General features: G+C 43.1%; 1 protein-coding gene across 1 annotated transcript in view; it reads right to left on the reverse strand.

The window, feature by feature from the left end:
• nrxn3b (neurexin 3b) overlaps window positions 1–26,353 on the reverse strand; it is a 436,656-nt gene that overhangs the window by 46,411 nt on the left and 363,892 nt on the right. Inside the window, exons 20-22 of the mRNA XM_050058660.1 lie at window positions 19,761–19,932; window positions 5,574–5,663; window positions 2,129–2,439 (exon numbers count right to left, since the gene is read on the reverse strand). Of these exons, the coding sequence (XP_049914617.1) occupies window positions 2,129–2,439; window positions 5,574–5,663; window positions 19,761–19,932 (573 nt within the window). The remainder of the gene's footprint in view (window positions 1–2,128; window positions 2,440–5,573; window positions 5,664–19,760; window positions 19,933–26,353) is intronic.

The raw sequence follows: 26,353 nt of genomic DNA on the forward strand, positions 1-26,353 counted from the left end.
GTGGCGAAGCCGGCTTTGCACACCTCAATGAACAGCAGCACTTCAATCCTCGATAGAATGAGAAATACAGTATCCTGACCTTGACTGATCAAGCAGGGGGGAAAAAGCAGCGCGGCTCCAATCCACCCACACACAGTCACAAAAAAGTCACAAAAACACATAAAATAGCGGAGGAGGGACAAGAGGACTTTTGTTTTCTGACATTTCACTTTGTCACATTTTCAAACCTGATTATCGAGAGAACAAAACATTTAGCCCGCAGACTCAGACTGTGCTCCACACAGCTCAGAGAGTCGGTATCTACAGTATGTCTCCTATAAGGAAAAATGCAACTGAACGCCACTCTAACAATAGGTTTAAAGGAATAGTTTGACATCTTGGGAGATAAGCTGATCTGCTCTCTTAGAGTTAGATGACAAGATTGATACCACTCAAGTCTGTACGTTAAATATCAAGCTGGAGACAGTTAGCAGTTAGCTTAGCCTAGTATAAAGACTGGACACGGGGGAAACAGCGAGCCTGGGTGCACCCACCACACCTGTTAAACTGCTGTATTTTCTAACAGTCACAGTTATGTGCTGGGGTATTTTTCAGCCAGGGTGCTGTGACTTCCTGGAAGTTCTTGGTCTCAACCTGGGTGGAACCAGCGTTGATTTTGTGTTTAAAAGGGTTAACCTGCGTTGACTGACTCGGCTTCATGACCCAAGCTGAGAGGTGTGTCGCACAAGGGTCGACTTTGATGTGAATGGCACACCAGCTGGGTCACAAACAACCAAGGCAGTACAAATTATGTCAGTGGTTGCAAACGGGGGCGCACAGTCATGACGCAAGTTCACCGCAGGTCACTGCAGCCCATAAACAAACAGTGTGATGGCAGCAGGAATGTTTTCAGCTATGGCATGACTTTGAGGCGGGGGAGCTCCTCGCTGTCCATGGTGAGGAAGACATTAAACAGCAGATGACCAGCACTGTGAGGGACAATGTTGTGTTGGAGATAACATACCAAGGCTGGTGAATGAGTGTTTCTGTACACACACAATCTGAAGGGACTGAAGAAGCAGTACACCTGAAGTCATCAGTATATTACAGGCCAAACCAGTTTTATCGTGCTGTACTAATATACTGTACAATGAGGAATTCAAGTACAAAACTCTAGTTCTGAATATGACATGTAACGCCCCCAGCCATTTCCAGCACTTGAGGTGATTGGTATGCATCTCTCCCGGGTTTAGACCTAGGTCATATCTGAATATATACCTGGTCCTAGTTGGCTTGCTTGGTTTAAATTCATAAAAGAAGGGTTGAACATGTTAGCTTTTATGCTACTTCAGTACAGGTTAAACTAATGAGATACAGTGTGCTAATTATTGAGCTTTAGAGGTGCCAGTTGGAAGATTTTGTCATATTCAGACAGAGTCAGGCTAGCTGTTTGACCCTGTTTCCAGTCTTTGTGCTAAGCTAAGCTAACCTAACCAGCTGTCTTCATACCGAACACACATAAATGAAAGTGGTATCATCTCATCTAACTCTTGACAAGGAAGTAAAAAGTGTAATTTAAAGGGACAGTCCAACCCAAAATCAAAACTGCATATTGCTCCTCTTACCTGTAGTACTATTTATCAGTCTAGACTGTTTCGCTGTGAGTTAACGAGTGTTGGAGATATCAGCTGTAGAGATGTCTGCCTTCTCTCCAATATAATGGAACTAGATGGCACTCAGCTAAAAGTGCCAAAAAAATACATTTGAAAAATTTAACATCAATGTCTCTTTCCAGAAATCATGACCCTGTTACTCAAGATAATCCACAGACCTTGTTGTGAGCAGTTTCATGTAGGAACTATTTTCTTTCTACTGAACTACACCTACCAACTGTATCACTGTGCACAAGGAAGCGTACATCTAGAAGCTTGTGCTCGTGATGTTTACGCAAGATGTAAACATTAATCTGAGCTGTAATGTTAGTTAGCTCAGTGGTGCCAGGCGAGGCCGTAGAACTGTCCCTTTAAGATATTTAAATCCATCAAAGACTCAAATTTCCTCCAATCAGAGCATGCAGAGTGATGTGTTTTACTCTATGGGTAACATACAACTGTTTGTATAGTTCAGTTAGCATGTGCACTTTACTTACCTGAATAGTGGGTGGTGAGCGCTGTTTGCGGGTGGTCGTCGTGGAGAGCGTGGTGGTGGTCTCGATGAAGGTGGTGGACATCTCCGGCGGCACTGAGGTGGTGGTGCGTGCCGCGCCCCTGCTGACCGGCACGTCACCCACCAGCCGCACGCTACCATTCACCTTGATGTTGGCATGGCCCTCTGCGGCCATGTTGAGGACTTTGAGGCCGTTGTAGTAGAGGCCGGAGAGCTGGCCCTGGTAGGGCCGCTTCCGGTCATTTCCGCCGATGGAGATAGTGGCCTGGGTGTTGAAGATTGTCAGCTGCCGGCCTGGCGCAGGAGGGAGGGGGGAGAGTATTAATATGTTTATGATGGAGAATCTGAGCTAAAAAACACATGAAGCTACATTAAAAGCTCTAATGTTGACATGCCTTTTACAGGAACTACACTTACACTGAGAGGTAAATGTACGGAAGCCCTGAGAGGTAAGTGAGAAAGAAAACCTCTCGTAATCCATTTTCTGTTTCTGAGCTAGATAGTGTTTAGAAAAAAAGGTTTAGCCAGGAAAATATTTCTAAGTTCCTTGGTTTTGTTCTCCGTCTGTGACAATGAGTTTAGCCAAGATCATTTTTTTTTAAGTTGCATTCTTTTTAATGTGTGAAAAAAAAGTTTGGGCAAATTATTTTTTATCATTTGTTGTGTTTATTTTAATACTTATTTGGGCCATAGGAGACTGAAGTGCACCACTACCCCATGATCTGTGTGTAACTGAGAGCACTCATGTTTTCTTCCAGGTGAGTTTTAGTTCCTTCTGCTCTCTACACACAACGTACATGCTGTATATTGTGTGACATGGCAGTAATGTTCCATAACTTGCTAACACACACATATATGTACCTAATGTTTAGAGTGCATTGAGACACTAAAAAGTACCTGGAAAAAAACTTGAATGCTTTTAGTCCTGCTGAGAACATGGGGTAGTGGTGCACTTCAGCCTCTTGTAGCCGAAAAGGTATTACAGCAAGAAACACGGTGCAACAAAAGAACATTTCACCTGGCAAAACCTTGATGAAAGAAAGTATATTGAAGGGATGCTTTGGATTTTTTGAAGTGGGGTTGTATGGGGCATGTATCCACAGTCTATTTCGCTTCATTTCCCCATCTATGCTCTCATCAAACCACCAGACCCCATTAAGAAAAACAGTAATTTGAGCTCACTGAACACAGGAGCTGCTGGTCCAACACAGCTATGATCAGTTAGTTTAAGTTACTGTGAGACTTTGGTGAATCTGAACTAACCCCTTTAAATGCCAAAGTCACACAATAACACAAACAAACTAACTGATTGAGGCAATGGTAGACCAGCAGCTCCTGTGTTCAGCAGTGTTAAATTACTGTTTTTCTTAATGGGGTCTGGCTTGGAAGACACCAACAGAACGTCTACATTTTCCTGTTGAAAATCAGTGTATGACGGAAAGGTAAAGCAGTGGAAATACTCTCAATATAACGTACCTTTAAACCAATATTAATTTTTTTAAAGGTTGTTAAAATACATTTTGTTGCGGACCCCCATCCACGGCAGTACATTGGTGTCAGTACATAGTGTCGGACTCCAGCCTGCTTCTCCAAACTGGGGGTGTGCCGACTGACATCTTTGGTTTGTAATATACTGTCTATGGAAAGTCCCATATTGAACCCCACTTCAAAAATCCGAACTATCCCTTTAGTGAACTTAGAAAGATCATCCAGGCCAAACTATTTTCTTCACCTGCTCTTCAGTCATCAACACAGGAGAGAGAGCAATTTAGATCACTTGCCTCTCGGGGCCTCCATATAAATGCATTAACGGAAAACTTTAACAAAGACTAAACATGTCTGTTAACAATATTGATTTACTGCTTGATTAAATGAGTGTGGATGGAGTTAAAATGGTGACGCAACATGCTGTTACACTGAAAAAAGTAACTACGGTATCAACAACCCCACCTTTCTGTTCGTTTTAAAAGACTGCAGCTATATGCACTCTTATCTACAGTAGCAAGGCTTTTTCCCTTTGACACACAAGAAAAAGCACCCCTGAAAGAGACTGCTAATGCTGAAAACAACAGACACTGTGCAGCTATAGCAGCTTTATCGTAAGGGAGCGAACACATGCAGGTGTGGAAAAAAGAAAAAGAAAAAAATTGAAAAATGAGCTGGAACAAGTTCCACAGGCACTGTTAATATTCTCCGGACAAAACAGTGGGCCATGCGGTAAAATGATTAATAAATATGTATACAGGGTTTGGCATATTATGATAAAGTATGAGCAATACACACTCGCTACATGTCATGGTGAATTTCATTAGGAGAAGCCTAAATATCCTTGTCAAAACACACTGCTCATGCATTAATTATGAAATGAAAATGCACCAAACTTTCACAATACAGGAATCATAATTAAAAATCTCATTTATATAATTTACATACAGAACGCACAGCAAGCTTGTTATATCTGCGGCATTTGCACAATTATAATGCATAATACACTGGGTATGGAATGACAGGGAGAGGACGTTCATGTCACAGAAGCGAAAATGAAACAGCACGTGTGGAGTCATGCATGCAGCAGTAATGGGATTTTTCAGACCTGTCTGTGTTTTAGCGGTTGTTAAAGGGACTTTATAATCAGGTTAAGATGTTTATGTGCAATGGACTTTAAATGCAGTTTATAATGATATTAGGTTGAAAATTTAATACGCACCAAAAGAGAAAAAAAAGAGAGAAAAAGAGGGGGAGCGGACTATTTAATCCCCGCAAATGTTCTGAACATAAACGAGGTGCTGATTTGATAATCTCAGTGAGTGTGAAGCACGGCTCTGTGAGGGCGCAGTGCACCTTGGCACGCTCACTGTGACGCTCTGCCGTCAAAAAGGCTCCAATTAGCTCTCCATCACCAAACAAGTGAGGATTTCATCGAGTGCGATGTGTGTAACTACAATCAGATAAATTACAGCAGGGGAAAGCACCTGCTGTTTGGAAAGTTTTCAGGGGGATATGCCCACTGATTAGTTTGTTCTCAAACATTGCAGAGGATTTGAGCCAAGGGAGCTAATTCTCCTCTCAAAACAATCGGCCTACTGTTGCAGCATAGATAATGCCGTCTCCTAGTCAATTTTGCACAAAAGCTTAGGAGTGCTTGATGCTTAAATTCTCGTTGTTGCACTGTTTATAAAAATCTCTTCCCAGTCCCTTTAACTGGACACCATGATTCAACAAAATTTTAAAAAGATGACAATGACAAAAAGGGGAAAGAAAAGTAAAAAACAAAGGAGAGAACAAAAAACGCTTTATTTTACTTGTTTTTTAAAGGGTTTAAGGGGTGATTATTCATTCTCAGAGGTTGAAAGGGAACAAGCCGATGAAATGACAGAAAATAGAATAAAAATAAAGAAAAACATTCTAGAAGTTCGATAAAGATTTACCTTTCTCCTGAAGCCAATCTTCTACTGGCCGGGTATATTTGAACGGGATTTTCTTATTTGCCATTTGATAGCGCTCAATGTCGCTGTTGCCTTTAAAGTTTGAGAGTTTAACAAACAGCTTGAAACAGTTGGCAACAGCAACAGACATCACACATTTATACAGTGGTTTATAATGAGTTTTATCTTTGTTTAGAAATATTTATAAAAGCTTTATGATGATTTTTTTTTTTCAAGTAGCTTTAGTTTAAATGTTTAAAATTCATATTTATACAGCACACTCCACACCAATATTTAACAACATATCCATGGATTAAAAGCACAACACATATTCATAAGGACAACAGGATAAACAACCTGCAAGAAAAGGTAAAAACACAGGAAATACACTCATCATATTACATAATAAGACATAAGGAGGGATAGCAAATGGTTAAAGAGGTAGACATGCACTAACTGCCTTTCTCTGAAGCAAATTGGGGGTAATTAATGTGCACTAATTCTCCCACTGGACACCACCTGCTTTTACATTTCAAGGGCCAAGAAATGATTTGGTTTAGTAGCTTATTTGGAAGGAAGGAGCTGTGTAACAGGTCTGCATGTGGAGGGGTGCAACGATGGAGGAGGAAGTGGTAATTCGAAGTACTGCGGCCCTATTGGGAGCGAAGTCCCACAGTGACACAGATTCGAGGAGGACAATGCATACAAATGAGATCATTACTGACGTGGTGGGAGGCCTTTTGGGCAGAAAAAGTGCTGCACCCCAGCTGCCACATTCCACTCTTCTGAGACCGTGGCTAACGTGTTCCAGGTATATGGGAATTAAGGATAATAGGCTGCCTTTTACAGGGTTTGTTGAGTGTGTACTTAGTGTTATTTCTGGCATGATACGATTTCCCATCGTGAATGCGCCAGGATGCAGTATTTTGTCATTCCCTGTGAAAGGCACCACGAGTCTGTCGACGCTGAGAATTGAGACGTTCAGCTCTGCCTTCAAACACTTCGAGGTGTGACAAAAGACTGTGAAGCCTGTATAGAATTATGACTGACACCATGATGTCACTCAGTTCCCATGTGGGAAGGTATTTGAAGGAAAAAAGGCACCGGCAACAGCATCGTTTATAACACAAGTGAAAGGGCAAGGCTTTATAATTGTGAGAAAAGACCTTCTGGAAATGTGTGTTGTCTGGCTGCTGGAATCCTGTCAGACGATTTATCTATTGACAACATCATGCTCGCTCTCTCATGGGGATCCACCTCACTAATGTCTCTTTTCCAGCAACCTAGCCCTGGTTCTTGTACCAGTTCCGTTGAGGATTGTTGGAACCTTGGTGCTATCCAAACAACCTACCCATGTTTTCACCTGTTGTGATTAGAGCCATTGTAATCAAGGATGCGTCAACAATTGAGGATGTTGCTCAATGCACAATGGAAGTAAACAGCAGTAGCAATATGGCAGATTGTACTGATTACCTGTGAACATTTGTTCTGTTATCACAGATATTGTTTTATCCAGAAACAAGCATGGACCAATTATTAATGAGACAGTCCCTCAAGGATGTTGCGGTGGCAACAATTAATGCAAATTCAGCCTGCGGGACCTTGCAATTTTGTCCAATCACTGCAACTTTACTGCAAATTTGACTAATTAAACGGGTAGAATCTCATTTCATTCCCCTTCTTGCCCCTGTCTCTACTCTACTAGACTAATGCTGTACCTGTGACACCTGTGTTTCTCATACACAGTAACAGGTATAACTGTTATGTTACACAGCGTTTATTAACTGGTTTAATGTTTAATGTTATTGTGTCTGTGTTAGATTCTTGGGACCGTTTAACGGCTCGGTGTGGATGTTAGTGGCTGCTGCTGTTGTGGTAGCTCATGCGGAGAGAGCAGGAGGACCGCGACTCAGGAGACGTTCCTTCAGCACTGCTTCGAATGGCAGCAACAGCTGATTGCCAGCGATGAGTTGTTGCTGATTTAGCAAAATGTATTTAATGTCCATTCATTTTCATCCGTTTATCTGGGGCCAGGTCGTGGGGGCAGCAGACCAAGCAAATCACCCTAGACGTCCCTCTCCCCAGCAACACCTTCCAGCTCCTCCAGTGGAACCCCAAAGCATTCCCAGGCCAGATGAGATATATAATCCCTCCAGCGTGTTCTGGGTCTGCCCCGGGGCCTCCTACCAGTGGGACGTGCCTGGAACACCTCTAACAGGAGGAGCCCAGGAGGATCCTGATCAGATGCCTGAACCACCTCAACTGACAACCTTTCGATTCGAAGGAGCAGCAGCTCTACTCCGAGGTCCCTCCGGATGTCTGAGCTCCTTACCCTATCTCTAAGGCTGAGCCCAGACACCCCACGGAGGAAACTTATTTCGGCCGCTTGTATCCACAATCTCATTCTTTCGGTCACTACCCAGAGCTCATGACTATAGGTGAGGGTTGCGACGTAGATGGATCAGTAAATCGAAAGCTTTGCCTTCTGGCTCAGCTCCCTCTTCACCACAACGGTCCGATGCAGCGCCTACATCACTGCAGAAGCCGCAATCTATTTGATGTCAGAAATAGATATTTCAATCTGTTGGAAACACTAAATGCTCTGAATCATAAACAGATTTGTTTACTACTTTTGCAATTTTCTCCTTTGTTCCCGAAATTTAATTGCAACGAAATGCCTAAAAACATGCAATCTTTTGGAAAAGCTGCCTTGAAATCAGGTATTTCTGCAACAAAAACAGTGCGCAAAATCCTAGAGGGACCGAGAAGACCACTCCACGATGTTTTCTCACTTAACGTCTTTATTGTTACCTTCTCAGTCCATGACACGCCATGTGATGTCATCATAATTCACACTTAAGGTTAAGAAAAACCTGCTATTTGTTAGTTCCAGCTTGGATCCAACTTTTCAGGTTCCACACCAATTTATTTTTGGTCATAAATACTCTGAACAGCTCAAAATTAGGTGCAAGAACCAGAACAGAACTCATTCCATGTCCGTAGAAAAGGGGCCATAAGGGTGTGACGAATTCTTTCAATTATGTCATTCTTGTCCTCATATCCATAAATCTTTCAGAACATCTTTATGTTCTTGATTCAGTTATTTGCTGCATATATATGATTCTGAATTGTTCTCACCTGCTGATTAAAACTGTACACAAGACGTGACACACGCCGCAATTACATTTAACCATTCATTAAGCCACTTATGCTCGGATGTAGCCACCATAAGCTTGTCTCAGTTTCCTCTCCTCCCCTCAATTCTATCTCCCCATCGTTCCTCTCTACCTTTCAGAGAAAAACCAGCCAAGTGCTCAGTTTACAGCCAGCTGGGAAGGAGTGTGGATATGGCTGCAAGGGAGCTCAAGGAGCTAAAGGACTGTGTCTGCAGCGTGCCAGCAGGTTAATCAGCTACTAGCAGGGCTCCCTCCCCATTCCTTTGATCTCAAGCAGGTTTCGGGTGGCAGCCAAATACACTCTCCTCTGGACAAGGGCCACAGAGGGAGGCATGATGGTTGCATGTGAAACCAGAGGACGGACGGGAAGGTGAGGAGTTTGGGGGAGTAGGTGGAGGGATGGATTGGGGCGGGGATAACAGGGGAGGGAGGATATGCAGCATCTACAAACTGTCACTCATATTGTCACTTAGCAGGGGGGAAATCATCTGAAACTGAGAGAATGGGGTGTAAGCTTGCCCTGCATCACTAATGGCGTGGTCTCAGGTATAGCTCTTACATTGTTCTGGGTGATTAATGAGGTGACAGTCCCCCCGTAATGAATACACCACAAGCTAATTGTCCAACTAATGAGAAAAATCTCTCTAGTTTGTCAATTTGATATTCAATTTCTAAAGGTGACTGCAGAATGGATGACCTTGCCAATAAAAGCACTACTGTTTATTATACCATCACTCTGCCTTCAAAGTTTTTTATATTTTTCAAAGCAGAGTGGACACATATTTCCTCTAAGATTTTTTCATCAACCTTTCAGCTCAAAGAGGAAAGTGCAATTTAGCACCATTATATGTTTGATGTTTCGTCACTGCCAGAGAGCCCATTCTGAGTGTAATCAATATTACCTTTTTTTTGGGTCACACATACTCTTCAGCTATGCAATTACTGAGGTGATAATCATAGTAATTTGAGTGTTTCATATGTAAACTGTGTTTAGTTGTTTTCTATAATGGTTTTCTTATGAATCTCAGGCGCAGACAGCCTCATTTCTCTTTCCTTAATACAGACACTTAAGGGTAACTTTGTTATTTTTCAACCTGGACCCTAATTTCCAATGTTTCTGTGTCTAAGTGACTAATGGGAACAGCAATTTTTAAAATTAGTCCTGTACTGAGCAAGAGGGCTGCAGGTGGCAGCCTTGAAACAGGCTGCAATGTAACGGCTCGGGGCTTGTTAACACCGTCAAAGTACGTCCACTAGAGTTTTTGCCACTGACAGGCTCAGATCCTTATTCCTATTGTCTGAAAGGATCCCTACAGAGATAGACCTTTTGCTATTGCTAAACCCACCAGACTCCATTTAAATAAACAATAATCTTAGCATGTATAGAGGCAGCATCTTTTCACATCTAACTGGGTGAATTGAGGGTTTATTTCAACCAAATCAGAGTTGGTGATTGTTGCAACGGTGGATGGAAGAACCAAGACAGTTTTAATGAGTTTTGTTCAGTTTCTATTGACTTTGAATGAAGTGTATTTTATGAGGATAAAACTACTGTTCATTTAAGAGTCTGGTCGAGTTTGGTGATGGCGATTTCAGGGCTGTTTCCGGTTACACAAAAAGGATCTCACTCTTTAACAAAAAGCTCTATCTCTGTAGGGATCTTTTCCATAATGTTTTCAGATACTTAGGATAATAATCTGAGCCTGTCAGTGACAAAAACACACTTTGACTGTGCGCTACTGCCCTGAGTGGTTACATTGCAGCCTGTTTCACTACTGCCGGCCACCGACATCTCATCCTGGTAACTTCGACACATTCTCACTCTGACCTCGTCACATATTAGTCATGGACTTTCCACGTCCACATATGACGTGCAAGGTACCCTGGGTGCGTTGGTTGGTGACGTTCTGCGACACTGTGTCAAGTCCTGCCTGTTACATGCATTGTCTTCTTTCAAAGTAAACGCACTACGATGGTACAACAACGCAAATTGGTGTTTTTTTCATCCAACAACTAATGCATGTGGTTGGGAATAGGAAAAAAGAACAGGGTTTGGCTTTATAATCTTACGGGACGTGAACACCGCTCTCCCCGGTGAAAGTCGGTGGTCGTTTCCACCACCGACTTTTTCCAAAATTTGCTTTGGTCATAATTAAATAATGTTTATAATTGATGAGAACCATCAAACACCACTATCAGAGTCTCTACATGTATTAATAACTTAAATTTAATGCCTTTTCAAGATAATTTATAACCATGTTTGGGACAAATAATTGTTTTCTAATTCAAGAATTGCAGGTGAGTATGAGTGTAAGTAGTCCAATGCAGGGGTAAGCTGTTTTGTAGGAATATTACAATTATTAGAGTGAGTTAGGTTAATTCACATTTTGCCACCAGGTAAGTGCAGGTATAAAGTAAAATGACAGTTTGTGGTAATTACGACCTCACAAATAAGACAACTTCATGACTTTTAAGGCCTAATATTTATTGAATTTAAGAGATTTAAAAATACTTTTTAAGACGCTTTGACTATGCAGTGTCAATAACTGATGTGTTTTTTTTCTACATGTCTATATGTGCAAAACATTGTAACATTCTGTGTTTCAGCACATGCATATTTCACATTTTGCTGCATGCATTTTGCATGCTAAGTGGCTGAATGCGAACCTGTTTAATTCTGTAAAAGACCTATATTTTTATAATTTATGGCTGTTTTTGTGTTCAAATACAGTTTGTGCGTTTCCCTTTGAGCTCTAATGTCTCACCATTTTTTTCTCCCAGCCAAAACAATGTCTAAATGTTTCCCCTTTGGTGGCAGCTATTCAGTCAACACAAACACTGGCACGGCGACAGTCGTCTGCTGGTCGGTCGCTCCGTTCTATTCAGTTTGTTTGCCAGACTAATCTCTCTGGGGTTCCGTCACAGGGCCAGTGCTGAGAACGCATCAAAACTGTGAAAATGGCTACTGTGACAGGCTCCTGGCATTCTCTCTATTTGGGGATGATGAGTACGTTTGATATACTGCGGCCCTGTCCAAAAATCATCATTCCGCAGCTCGGCTCCATAGCTAGCTGTTGCAGCCCCCTGGTTATGAATATCCTGTGCCACCCACCTCCCTTCCAATCTACACCTGACTTTCATCTGTGTCTCTCCTCCTCTCTCTGGCTGTTCATCCGTCGACCCAAGTTTCGTCTATTCTTCCTCTTCAGCCCACGGTCCATCCAGCTATCCTCCGCTCCTTCATCTGCTCCGTGCTATTCTCTTTCTCTGCATTACAATCAGCCCTCCTTGCTCCTCTTGGCTAAATCAGACCCTTTTCAGCTTCAGCCACAGTTCTGGTACTTTTCACTCACTCTTTATTCCCTTTCTCATCTATCTCGTCTATACGTTAGCTCTTTCTCCCTTCTGTCAACTTATTCCAGTCATCTACTCCATTAAATGCCTCTGTGTTCCCACTGTGGCTGCGTTTCTTCTCTATTCACCCGTGTCCCTCTGCTTTGCTTCCCCTCTATCCTCCTTCCATTCTCTCTCAGACGTCAGACAAAGCCAGAGAGTAAATTCATCATTTATCAGGTCGCTCTGAAATTTATGGTGTTGAAAGGATGAATTAGACTGGCGGCTTTTACACTCAGCTTAGACTGAGTTCTGAGAGCGACAGAGATTGTGTCTCAGATAGGGCTAATCATGTTTGGCCCCGGGGACGCGTGGGGATTTATCTCGTTCCCGAGGAATTGTTTTGTCTGAATTTCAAGACAAAGATTGGCAGATATCTTGAAACGGTGCTTCTCATTGTGCCTGTTTCAGGTTGTGGGAGTCGTAACATTGTGTGCATCTGTGCATGGATAAAAGGTCTTTGTGTGTTTGAGACCAACCCTCTTGTACCTCACTACAAATGATGGAACGCACACACACACACACACACACACACACACTTTCCCCGAGGCCCAGGCAGAGTAGTTAGGCCAATGGTCATTCATCTGAGACAGTGCCTGAACCTCAGCCAGCTCCGGCAAAGTGTGATGCACAATTTCCGCCCAGCTCGGTCTAGTAATTCTTTGATTCAAAGATTCAAACTCACGCAAAAAAAGATCATGTAATCCAAAATCAAAGAGTACAAGGATTCGGAGTGTTATATAAGGAAATTGGAACCCTCTCACTAAACAAAGACAAGCCCCTGCAGTAATGTGGGTTGTCACAAAAGTACACACGATTGCAGGAGAGATGCACGGCCCTGATGAACGCCAAATGGGGAAAAAAAGGACAAGAAATGCGGATAAAAAGGAATTTGAGGACAAAAAAAGAATGGAGATCTGAGAGGGCACTGTTAGAGGACGGGGATAATTAGAGAAAGGGAGAGACAAAGCAGTCAACACACACATACACTCAACGCCCACACGCAAACACACACTGCACCCATGTAAGCTGCAGGAGCCTGATGGAAACGCTGCTGTATGGGATCAGTGTGGTTTATTATTATATTATTATATTGTTGTGGGGAAGAATGGAAGTGAAGCGCAGATGTCCTTCTCTGTCTTATTCTTCAATAGTCCCAGCATTCAAATTCACAATTGTTATCTTGTAAACTTGTTTGTGATAATCACTGTAGTGACGGGCCCTGGACATGTGTGTAGATTAAACAGTTTACAAAAAAGCAACCCAATTGCCAGGACAAATGTTGGCTTTGTACGTTTTTACAAACCGCGAATATCTTACATTTGTAGTGGATATACTGAAACTTCACATTTTAATTTCAGGGTTTCCCACAAATTAATTTATTTCTGGCTGGCCGCCACGACTAACAACTGCGGCAATGTTTAGATTTTTGATTTGTGGAGCTGGATCGTTCAGAACGGTGGTCGCAGTGAAAGTGAAACTAAACCTTCAGTGCCCTGGGTCAAAAGTTTCAGTCATTAATAGCTACCCCTCTCATCCATTGATCTAATCTGATCAGCTCTTCAACTATCCACCGACTCAAAACTCCACAAACTGCTGCTGAAGGAAAAAATATATGAACTGAAAATGAATAAACTGTGGGTTGGGAGTGGGCGAGAACACAAATAATCAAAGGTGTCTGAGCTGGTCGCGTGGATGCTCAGCAGCTTCTGCCTGATCAGACAACCGGCAGTCTGGCAAAATATGCAAAGGACGTTCAAAGAAACATCATTCTGGAGCTGAGGATGGAGCTGACTGATAGCAATGGGGAATTTGGATATGTGGACAGATGATTACTGCAAAATCCTTGTGTCACTTTGCATTACATCAACAACAAGTGGGAGCTGACTGAGTGAGTGCTTTGCACATTTAAAAGGAAGACGGAACGGTAAAACGGTGTGTTTAATCAGGGGTCGGGTCGCAGGACTTCTATTAACGGGTTTGGGAAGGTCCAGATTTCACTTGGAGATTATCATGGGTCGGTTCTGGTGCTGAGCTTTGAGGGTGCAGGTGGGTGTGGATTGGAAAAACTGGATCCCAGCAGAATTTACCATCGGAAACAACTTCATATAATGCAGTTCAGTTTAACACAATACAAACCCAATGATAAATATATAGTTGATAGTTTCAATTAAAACTGAACATCATTATCTTTGTAAAGGTCAACCCGGTCTCACTCCAAAGTCGTCGAATACAAGTGCTGGGCAGTGACTTCCGGTGTCAGACATCACGAAAAAAGCCATTCTTTCACGTCGGCATGATACGCGGCTCGTCGCCATTATTGTTTAACGTGTTGGGGGAAACGTGGCTGGACAACAACGCAAGGTAATGTGGTGAAAGTCCAAGTAGTGCAGGTGGGAGGGGCAGTGGATGGGTCCAACAACCACCAACTTTCACTTGAGAGGCCAGTGTTTGCTTTCCATATGATTGTAAAGCCAAACCATGTTTTTTTTTCCTAAATCCAACCATGTACGTGTGTTTGCTAAAAGATAACCACATGTGCTTGTTGATGAACTAAAATAACATCAATTCTTGATGTTGAACCCAGGTAGTGCTTTTATTTTGAAAGAGACTGTATACAAACTGTACATTTCCTGTAAAAACAGAAGTGTATTTTGAAAACAGACAATGCATGTAACAGGCTGAAGTTGACACGGTGTCCCAGAACATCAACAACCAACACACCCAGGGTACCTTGGACGTCGTATCTCGACGTGGAAAATCCATGACCAAACGTCAACTACTACTTTTTCCTCAATACGAGTACCTTTGCTGATCGTCTTTGGCAACAATATACAGTGTTCTGAGTATAAATTTTTTAAGGTTCTCAAAAACCTAACTGCCCAACTCTGACCTGTAACATTTTCATGACTGGCTGCTGCTAAGAAACTTTTTCCAAGCTGATCTACTGCTCCACACTTTGCACCGTTGCTCAGGGAAATGCGCTCATTATACAAATGGAAAGACTCATTGTGCACAAACCCAACACACAGAACTACAGAAGCCCTGAGAGGCAAGGTGTAAAAACATTTTGGCGGGCAATGTTGGCCAAAACCTGAGTTTATCTCCTACGAGATATTAGCTACTAAGATAGTGTAGTAAAAAAACTTTTCACCAACTTCTCACCTTGCCTCTCTGAACAGATTCAAGAGGATAAAGACAACTTTCTTATTTTAATGTAATATTACTGCACATTCATGATGGCCATGTACTTAAGTAGTACTTTCATGACTCTGACCTTCATGGCTTTTAAACATGACCTAATTGTTTATGTCACTTCAGATGTGAGCACAGTGATAACGTAATTGTCTGACAGCGTTTTTGCTCCATCTAGTTTAACTTTCCTCTTATTTTTTGTCTTTTATTTTGAAATTCTTAAATTGAAGCGAAGATTAGAAGAGAGAGCACCCCTGATGAAATGTTGGTAATAATCTCATATTGCAGAGGGAAACTGCTGATGGATAGTTAGCTTGGGTAACAATTTTACTGTTTGTCTTTCTTTTCCAAAATAATTCCAGCTTACCTGGAGGTGTGTTTGAAACCGATATGATCATCTGACTGCTTGTGCATCTTGTCTTGCTTCATGTACCCACATTCCCAGATGTCAGTAACTAACTATGTGAGTATAATATCATATTAACAGTTCAGAATGATGAATGAAACTAAAAATATAATGCCTAAATTGTAATAGGCACAGCAATTAATGAAGATGTCACTCCAAACTAAAAGGTAATGTGTGTGAGTCTGACCCAACATGTCTCTGTTAATAATTAAAATCAGGTCATAGTGTAACACCTCCTGCTGCCATTTAGAGCAGATCCTAACGCCTCAATACTTTGATGGCCAGACTTTGCAAACACCGCTGTTTATATGTCCAATTTACACGCCCGGGGGTATTTTGCAAGCAGCTTTGAATGACAAGCAATCCACCAACAGCTTTGTTCTCACCCATTCCCTACCAGGGAGAGAGGGCATGCCCAGATCCGGTAACTGTTTATTGAACGACCTGAGAGCCTTGTGGCGGCTGCTGCCTTCAAGTTAAGCATTAGGAGTGTGAGAAAGCAGTCGATGAGTCTGCACCCTAACATGTAATTACTCATGAGATGACAACACCTTTACAAGGGAGAGAGGGCGGCGAAAAAAAATCAATCATCGTTGAATTACTATCACTGAGTGTCCTGCAAATTACCTGTGCAGAAGAGAAAAAGAAATTACCACGCATTCGATCCCTCCGACCTCAAACTCCATTCCAAGACAATGGCAGGCGGACAGAAAAGGGAATAAACGTCAATGGGATCACATGGAAGGAATCCAAAACTAAAAAGCCGGAGCTCTTTCTGTGGTGCATCTCTCAAACTGAGACGCAGACCCTACAGACATTTAGCAGTGATTTCTGAATGGATGCTGGTTTTGGATCACAGATATTGAGAGATGTATTGATAGAAGATTGAGAAAACAACCACTGAACACTTACGCAGAAGCACTTTGAGATCATTATGAAGGTGGTGGGGGTTCAGCTGTTATCTGACATTACTGGCTATTAGAGATGGAGAATAGTTGAATTCTTGTGTAAGTGCTAAAGCCCAGTTCAGACTAGGGAGAGTTGATATTTCTGCACCAAGTCGATGCCAAAATTCTAACACGTGATGGTACTTGTTTTTCTCCAGTACCTTGGTAACTGGGACAAATGACAGCAGCGTGATGAGGTGCTTAGCATCAGTTCTGTGCTTTTGTTTTTGTTTTTGCTGCAGAGAGTTGATGTTTGAATTAAAGGCTGCACTCGTCACTCCACCAGCCAATCACAGTGAAAGAGGGGCGGGACAAGTCGTCTTCCACAAAGTCCTGGTCGGCATGATGGTGCCTATTCATTTCAGAGTTGCTTGCCTGGCACATACGCCCAGAAAGTTTTCTAACTTCTGGCTTTTTTCCTTGGTATGCGGCCTACTGAATATGCGCAGTGGTGTTTATCCCACTGGCCTCACCTACGAATTCCCACTCATGAACTTTATATTGTGATGACATTGACCAATTAATGACCTTAATTTCTACAGTGAAAGAAAAAAAAAAGTATATTTTTAGAATGAAAACATTTATTACAAACTAAGAGCTGACGTTCCTCGAACTACTTCTTCTCTTCCTTCTGTTGTTTCAATAGTCTGTCGTCGGCTCTACATCTCGTGCACAACAGGTTTGGCCAAACAGGCAGCGCCCTTTAGTGGGTTTCTATCTTCGAACACGCACAGCGGTCGATGGCGATGCAGCGCACAGATAATGCACGTTACACACATCTGTCCCAGCACACAATGCCAACAACGTCGCCTTGCCACCCCTCTATCTCCCCTGGTTCTCCAGTATATTGCTCCATTGTTCAGTCATGCCTTCTCTCCCAATCACCTCGCAACCCCGGTCTGAACCCAGTGGGTTGGGTCAGGCCCAGCAGAGTGTCAAATTGCAACATGCCTAGTTAAGACCAAAGATTTGTGTAAAGCAAGATGCATTCTGCAACTACTTGCAATGCTCCAGTCTGCAATGTCATAAAACCTGCCAGTTCACCCCAATGCGACAAGTCGGTGCATTATCTGCACAGAAACAGCTCTCTGTACTTCCATTCTAACTTCAGGCTTTTCAGGCTTTTGTCGTGGCTGGATATAATTTGTAGCATTTTCAAATATGAATGAGGATAGTGCAGATATTTTCAACAGTTTCATTTCTCGTGGTGACAAAACGGCAAAAATTATAAACAAACGAGAGGGTCAAGACTTTGTGGACGTCCATGTTGATCTCATTTGAGTAAATTTTAAGGTTTGTGTCACACAGACATTGCTGTTCCTCAGATAAAGTAATGAGGTCACCCTCTCTTTCCTCCATCCAAAAGTCTGCCATTTAAACCAGCTGACAGTTTGTAACAGACTTAACCAGCTGACTTCATTACAAGCTGATTGGCTGTTGAAACAGGTGCCGTGCCTTACATTCGACGAGACAACATCAGCCTGCTTGAGTCGAGCTGACACCGGCCAGTTCATTCAGCTGCAACTTCTTTCTGCAACGTTCTAAAACATTTTGTCTGATCAGAAATCTTTGCAGTCACATTCGCCCGATTCACTTCCCTAAATGACTGTGAATGTGTACATGATGGAGATGTCACTTGTGTGCATGTTTTGTGCCACACTTTATGGAGTTTGTCAGTATTTTCCAGTATTAGTGTGGCTGAAATGCAGTTATGAAACCCGTCTAACTTCATCTGGTCAAAAAAAAAAGAAAAAAAAAAAAAAGCGAAAGACAGCCAACGGCAAAAGAAAGCCAGAGACAGAAGAGATTAGCATCACCTGCGCTGGCATTGAACCAAACCAAAACAGCGTGCCAGGTCACGCCAGGAGACGACGCTGCCCTGTCCTCGGTGAAGGCATGCAACTAGGAGCATGCTGTAGGGCTGCTGAGACATCGGGCTGAGAAGTGAAAGGGATCAACTCGTATTTGTTTGCTCCTCACCACCGGGTAGCATCAGCATTTTTGCACTGTTGCTCTTTTCTTTTAATCTTAGCTAGTGATGCACAGTTGTATTTCTGGACACATTTTCTGTTCACATTAGCTTCACATCTGGTAATATAACACAATTCAGTCTTCAACATTATTCTACATCTGTTTCTGTCCAATTATGTCTGGCTGCTGCGGCACAATTTTACCTCGGAGATCAATGAAGTTTCATATTATCTTTTGTCATCCCAACGTCTCCTCGCCTCAACTGCCACTTTGTGCCCATGTTGCTTCCCCATGCGTCTGCTCTGTTTGACTGAGTGAAATTGAAGAGTAGGTAATAGGGAACGAGGAAACAAAGGTGGCCTCTCCTCAGCTGGCTGGCAATGTAGACACAGATATCAAAGACCAGGAGAACCCAATTTAATGGACTGTTAAGTAAAAGCGAGAGAGGATTTTTTCCATTTCATTCCTTCTCCTTCTCAGCCTTTCTCTCACTCCCTCACCTAGCTGCCTGAGTGGCACATCTCTGCTCCAAATGAAGGGAGTGCCTGAGCCTCCAAATGGAGCAGGCTCTGTTTGATGACCCTATTTGTATTCTGCTGCTGTGCTGCTTCTGCTGACCTGGGAGTGAGAGATACAGGCAGGCAGCAGCTTTATCTGGCCAACAGGCCACCCTTGGTTTCTGCCTCTATCCTCTCCCTCGCCTGCCCACCGACCACATGCCTCTCGGTGCCTTTCAATCCCTCTCCCTGAAATGAACCGGCCAGATGTTGCACAGTTAATGCCTGGTGCAAGACAAAAGATTCTAGCTCGGTGTGCTCCCCTCCCGTGGAGTCAGGTGTGAGGGCATGAAAGTAGAGAAGTTGTTTGAGGCATGGTTTTTCCCCCTGGAGTGTAGTGTGTGCCAGCTAATGCTGCTGCATGCTTCTTAGTCTTTTGACATGTTTTACCCAGAAAAATGGGAGAGAGTGAATCTTGTGGTTTTTTTTATTCTCGGTTGTGCCCTTTGGTTAAACAAATAGATGGTGTCCAGTGGTTTTAAAACTCTAATTTTACTCTAACTCTTGCAAAAATTCACCAGAAAGAGAAATAAGAGGGGCAGTACCTGTAGGGAAGTGCTCATTGACTGGCCAGTTGTCCACCTGCAAGGTTGCATTACCCCCGTTCCTGGTGAATCGGACCAAATGGTATTTGCCATCGTTTACAGCTGTGGTTGTCTCCTTCACACTGATGTCCACTGTCCCAATGTTGAATGTCACACCTACTTTGCCTTGTTCCTGGATAAGACACAAACAGAAGAAGAACAGAAGAAATTAGAGGTCTGATTGCAGCATTGTATTAATCCAAATCTTTGAACACACTACTTTACTGAACCGCTAATTGGCATCAAATGCAGAGAGCTCTACTTCTCAATAAATCACATCTGTTGCAAATTTGAAAATTTGAGCTGCTGCTGTGCCAAGATTCCACCTATTGTTGTGCAGTAACGAATTAATTATACAATAAACTAACTGTAAAAAAGTTCAATAAAGCTACTTGGATGAATGCCCTCGGCTGGTGCTAATGGTGAACTACTCAGAGAACCTGAGGACGCTAGCGCGCTACGCTTCATTATTCCACTGTAATGTGATGAAAATAGGCTGCCAGCAGAGATTGTAATGATGAGTAATGCTCCCTGCAGCCTGTCACTGCAAAAAACTGGCAGGACAGATGCCTTTTTCTGCTGCGGTCCTTACAAACTGTATGAATACCATATGTTTTGTTTAGCTCCTAATGCTAAACCAGTTTTACCATGTCCATAAATCGTGATCCCTCCCCATCATTCCCTGACTCATCTCCCCTCGACCTCACTAATTTTCATGAGCTGCCACTGTGTTTTATTGTGACTGCTTGCGTATTCATGGGCATGTAGGCGTTACAAGCAAAAGGTTTTAGAGCGGAGGCAGGGCTTGAGTGAGAGGCGAAGGGGAGGGGCTGTGTTTTCTGTGTCATTTGTTTTAATCCCCCACAGGGAATCTCTCAGTGTAATTACCTACTTTAGAAGCCTGGAGCAGAGGGACCGTTTCTCATAACAAAACCAAAATTAAGAAGACTTGCACAGGGGGGCAGACATATTGTTAACTGATCAGCTGAGACACTGGCCCTGCATGGCTAACCGTTACAATGCAGACCTTGATAATGTCAGGCTGAACTGAACAGTGCTCCTCGCTACTAAAACACTAAAGGACTGCTACAATTTCAATGACACAACACTCGAACTTGCTGATCTGTATTTAATGTTACAGGCTCTTAATACTGTAGGAGTGCACTCAATAAGGCCACTCAACACAGCTTCTTGTGCTCTTACATTCTCAAGAAGAATATAATAATACTATACCACCAGATTATTATAGCAAGCTGCAGTGTACAGTAATAAATGAAGTGTGTCATTTTATTGGTGCCGACATGACCTTAGACTTTAAGTTTTGTTCTGCGGCAACACATTTTGCTGAGTTAGTTTACTCTTTACAGATTTGTGCTGTATTCATAAAAAGGGAGAAGAAACAGATATGAAACCGACAAAGAACAAATATTACCTTTTAAATCAAGTTTCTTCCTGCATTTCTACTCCTTAAGTAGAGCACCTAGAAAACCCTGGATGACAGCAGACAGCTCTCTTTTTATTTCTCTATATTAGGATCCTGTTTTTGTTCCTTAGCAGGTACAGGAGGGCAGGAGTATATTCTCATCTAAATTTTAGGTACAGTTCATCCAGCTGAAAGGTAATCTTTCTTCAAGTTTTTTAAGAAAGTAGAAAGTTGTCCAAAGTGTGCAGTGAAATGACATTGTGTGCGTGGAATCAGTGGTGACTGTGCATACTGTAGTTTCCTCGACAAGTCCTTTTAACTGCCGAGGCGGTCTGAGGACCTGCACTGTATTCAATGCTTCACTTGTACAGTTAAAACACCCTTTGTCTATTCATAAAAAGAGAAACGGTGCTTGAGACCATAATGCGAGGAACGACACCGCGGCTCTCCCTGACTAATAATGGAAAAAGAATGTCACCAAAGACACGAGAAAGCCATCTCCTAAAAGCCGAGGTAGGGCTCAGAGTGGGCGCCAGACAAGCAGAATATCTGAATGCGCACTTAACGTCTCTGTCAGAGAGGCTGTAAATGGGCTCTTAATTTAAGTAGTCGTCATTAAAACTTAGAGCAACAGACAAATGCATACAATAAAAGTGTGTGTGTACAAGTGTACAGGCACGCTCGCTGCTTATCTAGCTGTATGTCTGACTAAAATGGAATATATGTCTGTCCTTCGATTTACTTCACAACGATTCATTGAACTGACTTCACCCTCGGTGGGTGTTTTGCTCCGAACCCATGGAAGTGCAGTGTAAAGTCCGAGGTCTTGATACCTACGGGACATATTTATTAGCAGTATGTTGCTATAACCAGAAGTACACACTCGGCCGAATTCACAAAAGAACTGCGGCTACTAAACCTGCACAAATAAGACGAAGAAACACCAGCGAAGGGTTTTATGCACCCCTTACTGTGCTGCCAAGAAAATAGCTTCTCAACGCTCCTGCGCTATTTGCATGTATTTAAATGAGGTAATATGCATACATTTGGCACAAAATTGGCCCCTCTCTGTGCAAATGAGCCTTATCGGAGTAACAGTACAATTCACAAAGATCGGTGCTAATAGCCAAAGAAAGTTACAGTGACATTATTAGCGTCTTTGGAGAGTTGGTTGTAATTGAAGCAAACTGACAGACTGAGATATAACCCTAAATACGGGTCTTTCCTGTCACGTTTAAATTCCTTGGCTGAAGTTTTGAGGAATGCCTCTGCACCTCTCTGCCATTGTTCTGCCTACTGTGTTCTTGGCGCAAAACCAACCTTTTATACTGTGCCACACTGATAACTGCAAGGACAAACTGAACTGAGCTGCAAACTTTGGGTGTGTTTGTGCCATAGAATCATTTGTGGAAACTATTGTGTGAAATGAAACCTTGAGACGGGGAAGACAACAGTTGCAAGTGATGCACAAAGTGATGCTCAATTCATGGTGCTATCAGTCATTTCAGCTGCTATGAGTCCATTCTTTGTGAATTAGGCCCACAATGTAGTGTATTGAGAGGACCCCTATTAACTGTAATACTGCCAAAAGGCATGCTGGGTACAGCTTGTTCTTCATCGCTTGCTACAGCAGATTCAATAACAAATGAAAAAAGAGAGACCGGAGAATCTAGAGATGTCCTATTGTAGAAAACGTAAACATTTCAAGCCTCAGCAATGGAACTTTCGGAGTGAATGTTTTTGTTCCTGGAAATAGTCTGGTCCCTATGTCATGGAAAGTGTTCTGCTCAGGACCCAAGGCTGCACAATGTTGAGTGTGAAGCAAGCCCTCAGGAACAGTGCCTTGCTTTGAAGCCAAGTTGATAGAGCCATGTTTCCACCAAACACTTTCAGTATAGTACCCTTTGAACCGTACATAACCCCAACAAACATGTACCAAATCCTAGATCTGTTGAGCGTTTTCACCGCAGAGAGTACTCAATGTAGGCTGGGTTGTTACCAGACAGTAATAGCAGCTTCACTGCTCTAGATGGTGCAGAGGAACGGCTGCACCTTGCTGACTGTCCACGTAACGAATCTGCAGACTGACATTTTCAAAACAAAATGGTTCTGCTGGTACCATTTACAACTTTTGACGATGTAAACCCAAAAATAACCACTTTAATGTGAAACTAACTGAACTGAACTGAACCAGACTGCTCGGTAGAAACAAGGCTAGAGTAGAGTTTGTTTTTTTTAAACACTTGTGGAGGCGTGTTTCTTTCAAAATGGCTTCTCATTGTAATCCATTGCTGTCACCCACCTGTGCTCACTTATTAATCAAGATTGGGTGACACCCCCTACCAAGCTTATAAAATGTTTGCTTGACTCCTGTCCACTGTTTTGCACCCTTACGAAGACCTTAGCATCCAAACCGGACAGTTTTAATGTAAGCAGCCATGTTTTGAAATAAAGGCTTTTTAACTTAATTCAGATGCATCTGTTCCTGCTCAGCGCATGAGTGCCTGAAGTCCATTCTTCTTCCTATAGAATTACAACTTCCAGTTCTGTCTTGTGACAGCATTGGGTCCAAAAAGAGTTTTTCTTATTGACTTATATTGTGAAAGAGATATCTGTAAATCAGTGGATATATATACAATTTTTGAGCGTCACAACTGCCATAAATGGACTCACGATCGGAATTTAATCCATTCAATCTGATAACATTTCTAAGGTATGGAGGAGCTCTACGATGAAATCATCTTATCCCCATTCAGGTTTGCGGAGGACTTAACTGGAAGTTAGCCACTCTGCCGGTGGAAGTCTGTAGTGTGCTTGCTCTATGGGCCCAATGATGCAGAATATCTGGGTAACTTTATACTCAAACGTTTTTGGCTTCATGCACCACTGAGTGACTTTTATAGGACTGAACAGGACCCCGCTTCCAATGCCGTATCAAGTTCTCTTTATACGTCCATCCATGGTGTGAAGTTGTTTGAATGAGCAGTTCTCGAGAAAGCTGAAAGCAGCAGTACCGGAGGCCGAGCAGTCGGCCGCTCCCGAACAGGAACGTTTTGAAAAAGCACTTCAGAAGTACACATAATCCATGCACCTAGACAGGCTGAGGGAGGCACACGCACGGATATGTTGATGATTTAATGTGACAAGGTGATGTTCAGTGTGTGTGTTGTACCGTGAAAAATACTACTAAAGCATCCTGGCTCTCCTGACTAATGACAGGACCTTTCCCTGGTACGAAAAAACACTATGTCTGACGGCCTGAGCGCATACAAAGCACAGACAGACACATCAGCACTAGTACATCCACTGTGACCTTCAGAGGCTCTGGCAGCCTCGGCTCTCCTGTGTAGTCGCATCAAAGCCACATCACCGACCCACTAATACCTACAAACAAAGACAGATCGTCACCCCCCTGGCCCTGGTACAAACAAACAACAAAACACAACAATTGTTCAGCTCTGTAACTGTTGCTGAGTGCCTCCGGGCAGTGTGCAGAGGGGGAACTGTGTGTGGTGGTACTTCGCAATGGCACAGCTCTCCCCTTTCTCTTTCCTTCTTCCTCTGCACTGCCCCTGTTGTCCGGCCACCCTCCCGCCTCAGCCACCGCCACCCACCTGCCAGCCCACCCCCCGCGCTGCAGCAACATTTGATTGACAGATCCAATTACGTTTTTTATTGGCCTGTCGCTCGCGAGGCGGGAAGGCACTTCATTGTCTCCTGAGCAAAGGGGAAAAATGGCTATTGTTCTCTTAGTGGAAAAGATGATGGCCACTATTCCAGGCGTAAACAAATGATGCGCGGAGAATCACTTTCAAACTTACACACACTTGAGTGCAAACACCGAAACACACACACACACACACACACTCACAGAAAGTCATGGAGTGTAACCTTGCGCCACAGAAGCTTTGTTTCAGTAGCGTCACGTGGCAAAAAATACAAAGCAGTGTCCAAACATTCAATTACTCGCCCTCACTTACTCTGAAAGCAAACTCTCTAAATATGACATTACAGTAGGGAAAGCGGTAATTTACTGGTATGATGTGCTAAAGCCCTTTCATAGGCTAACATGCTCCCACACTCTCTATTTAATGCCAATCACGAATGCCGGCTGTTTTAGCGCTATAGGAATAGAATGAGATTATGTTGGCAGTTTGTTTGTGCATCCCTTAAGTGTACAGTATGTGTGGGCATGTTGTGTTCACGCTCTGTGTAACTAAGACTGATAAATGTAATTCCAGCGAGCAACGCAAGCCTCCCCTCCTCCTCCGCTGCGAGCTGGCCCCGGCTTGGCACGAGGGAGCTCCAGCGGTCCCACGTGACCCAGCACACACTGACATCAGTAATCAGGCCCGCCACAATCCAATTCAGGGCCGATCAATGCCTCCAACACATGCAGCGCCCCGGGCAGAGTGAAAGGAGGGAGAATCACTCAAAGCAGTGGTGGGCGATCGTGCAGACCGCCATCACAGACAGCCCTTAGCAGACAGCTGTTGTACAGGGGACAAGCCGCTCACAATAGACCCCATCCCCGGCTTCACTGAATGGTCATTCTGCTAAGCCACAGGCCCCAGACAGATATAGACATCTGAAAGCCATTTTGTGGAGGTGAGATGGGAGAATTAGCACATTTAGCTCTGCTGGGGGAGAAAAAAAGCTGACAAAAGGGAAAGAAATGGAGAAATGTATGTGCCAGATATCTTCTACAAGAAGATGTGCATTGAATTTCACTTTAAGGTCAGAGAATGTTATTAAAGTGGGAGTTTTTCTCCCCACAAAAGGTATTGCATTGCAGTCAAACGTTGATTGAAATCTGGTACGGGCATGGAGTAGTTGTAGCGGGATGACTCCAGTGGATCTATATTAAGTCTCAGTTGGGAGGGAGGAAGATCTGATATCAAGAATGTGAACATGTCCCAGGGTGGGAGTTTGGGTTACATATCCACCCTTTCATCTGACATCAGCGCTCAAGTTGGCTTTTGTGGTCAGGGGCCATCAAAACTGGATCATAGAAGCAGTGGAAGTAGAATCAATAGAGTGGAGAAGCTAGGACAACGTGAGACGCGGTGGATTGATGCACCTGGCCTTCACAGTGCCAAAGCCATTTATCGTCAGTAATTGACAGAGATAA

Source organism: Epinephelus moara, chromosome 12 (genome assembly GCF_006386435.1).
Source record: "Epinephelus moara isolate mb chromosome 12, YSFRI_EMoa_1.0, whole genome shotgun sequence".
NCBI classification, from domain to species: domain Eukaryota; kingdom Metazoa; phylum Chordata; class Actinopteri; order Perciformes; family Serranidae; genus Epinephelus; species Epinephelus moara.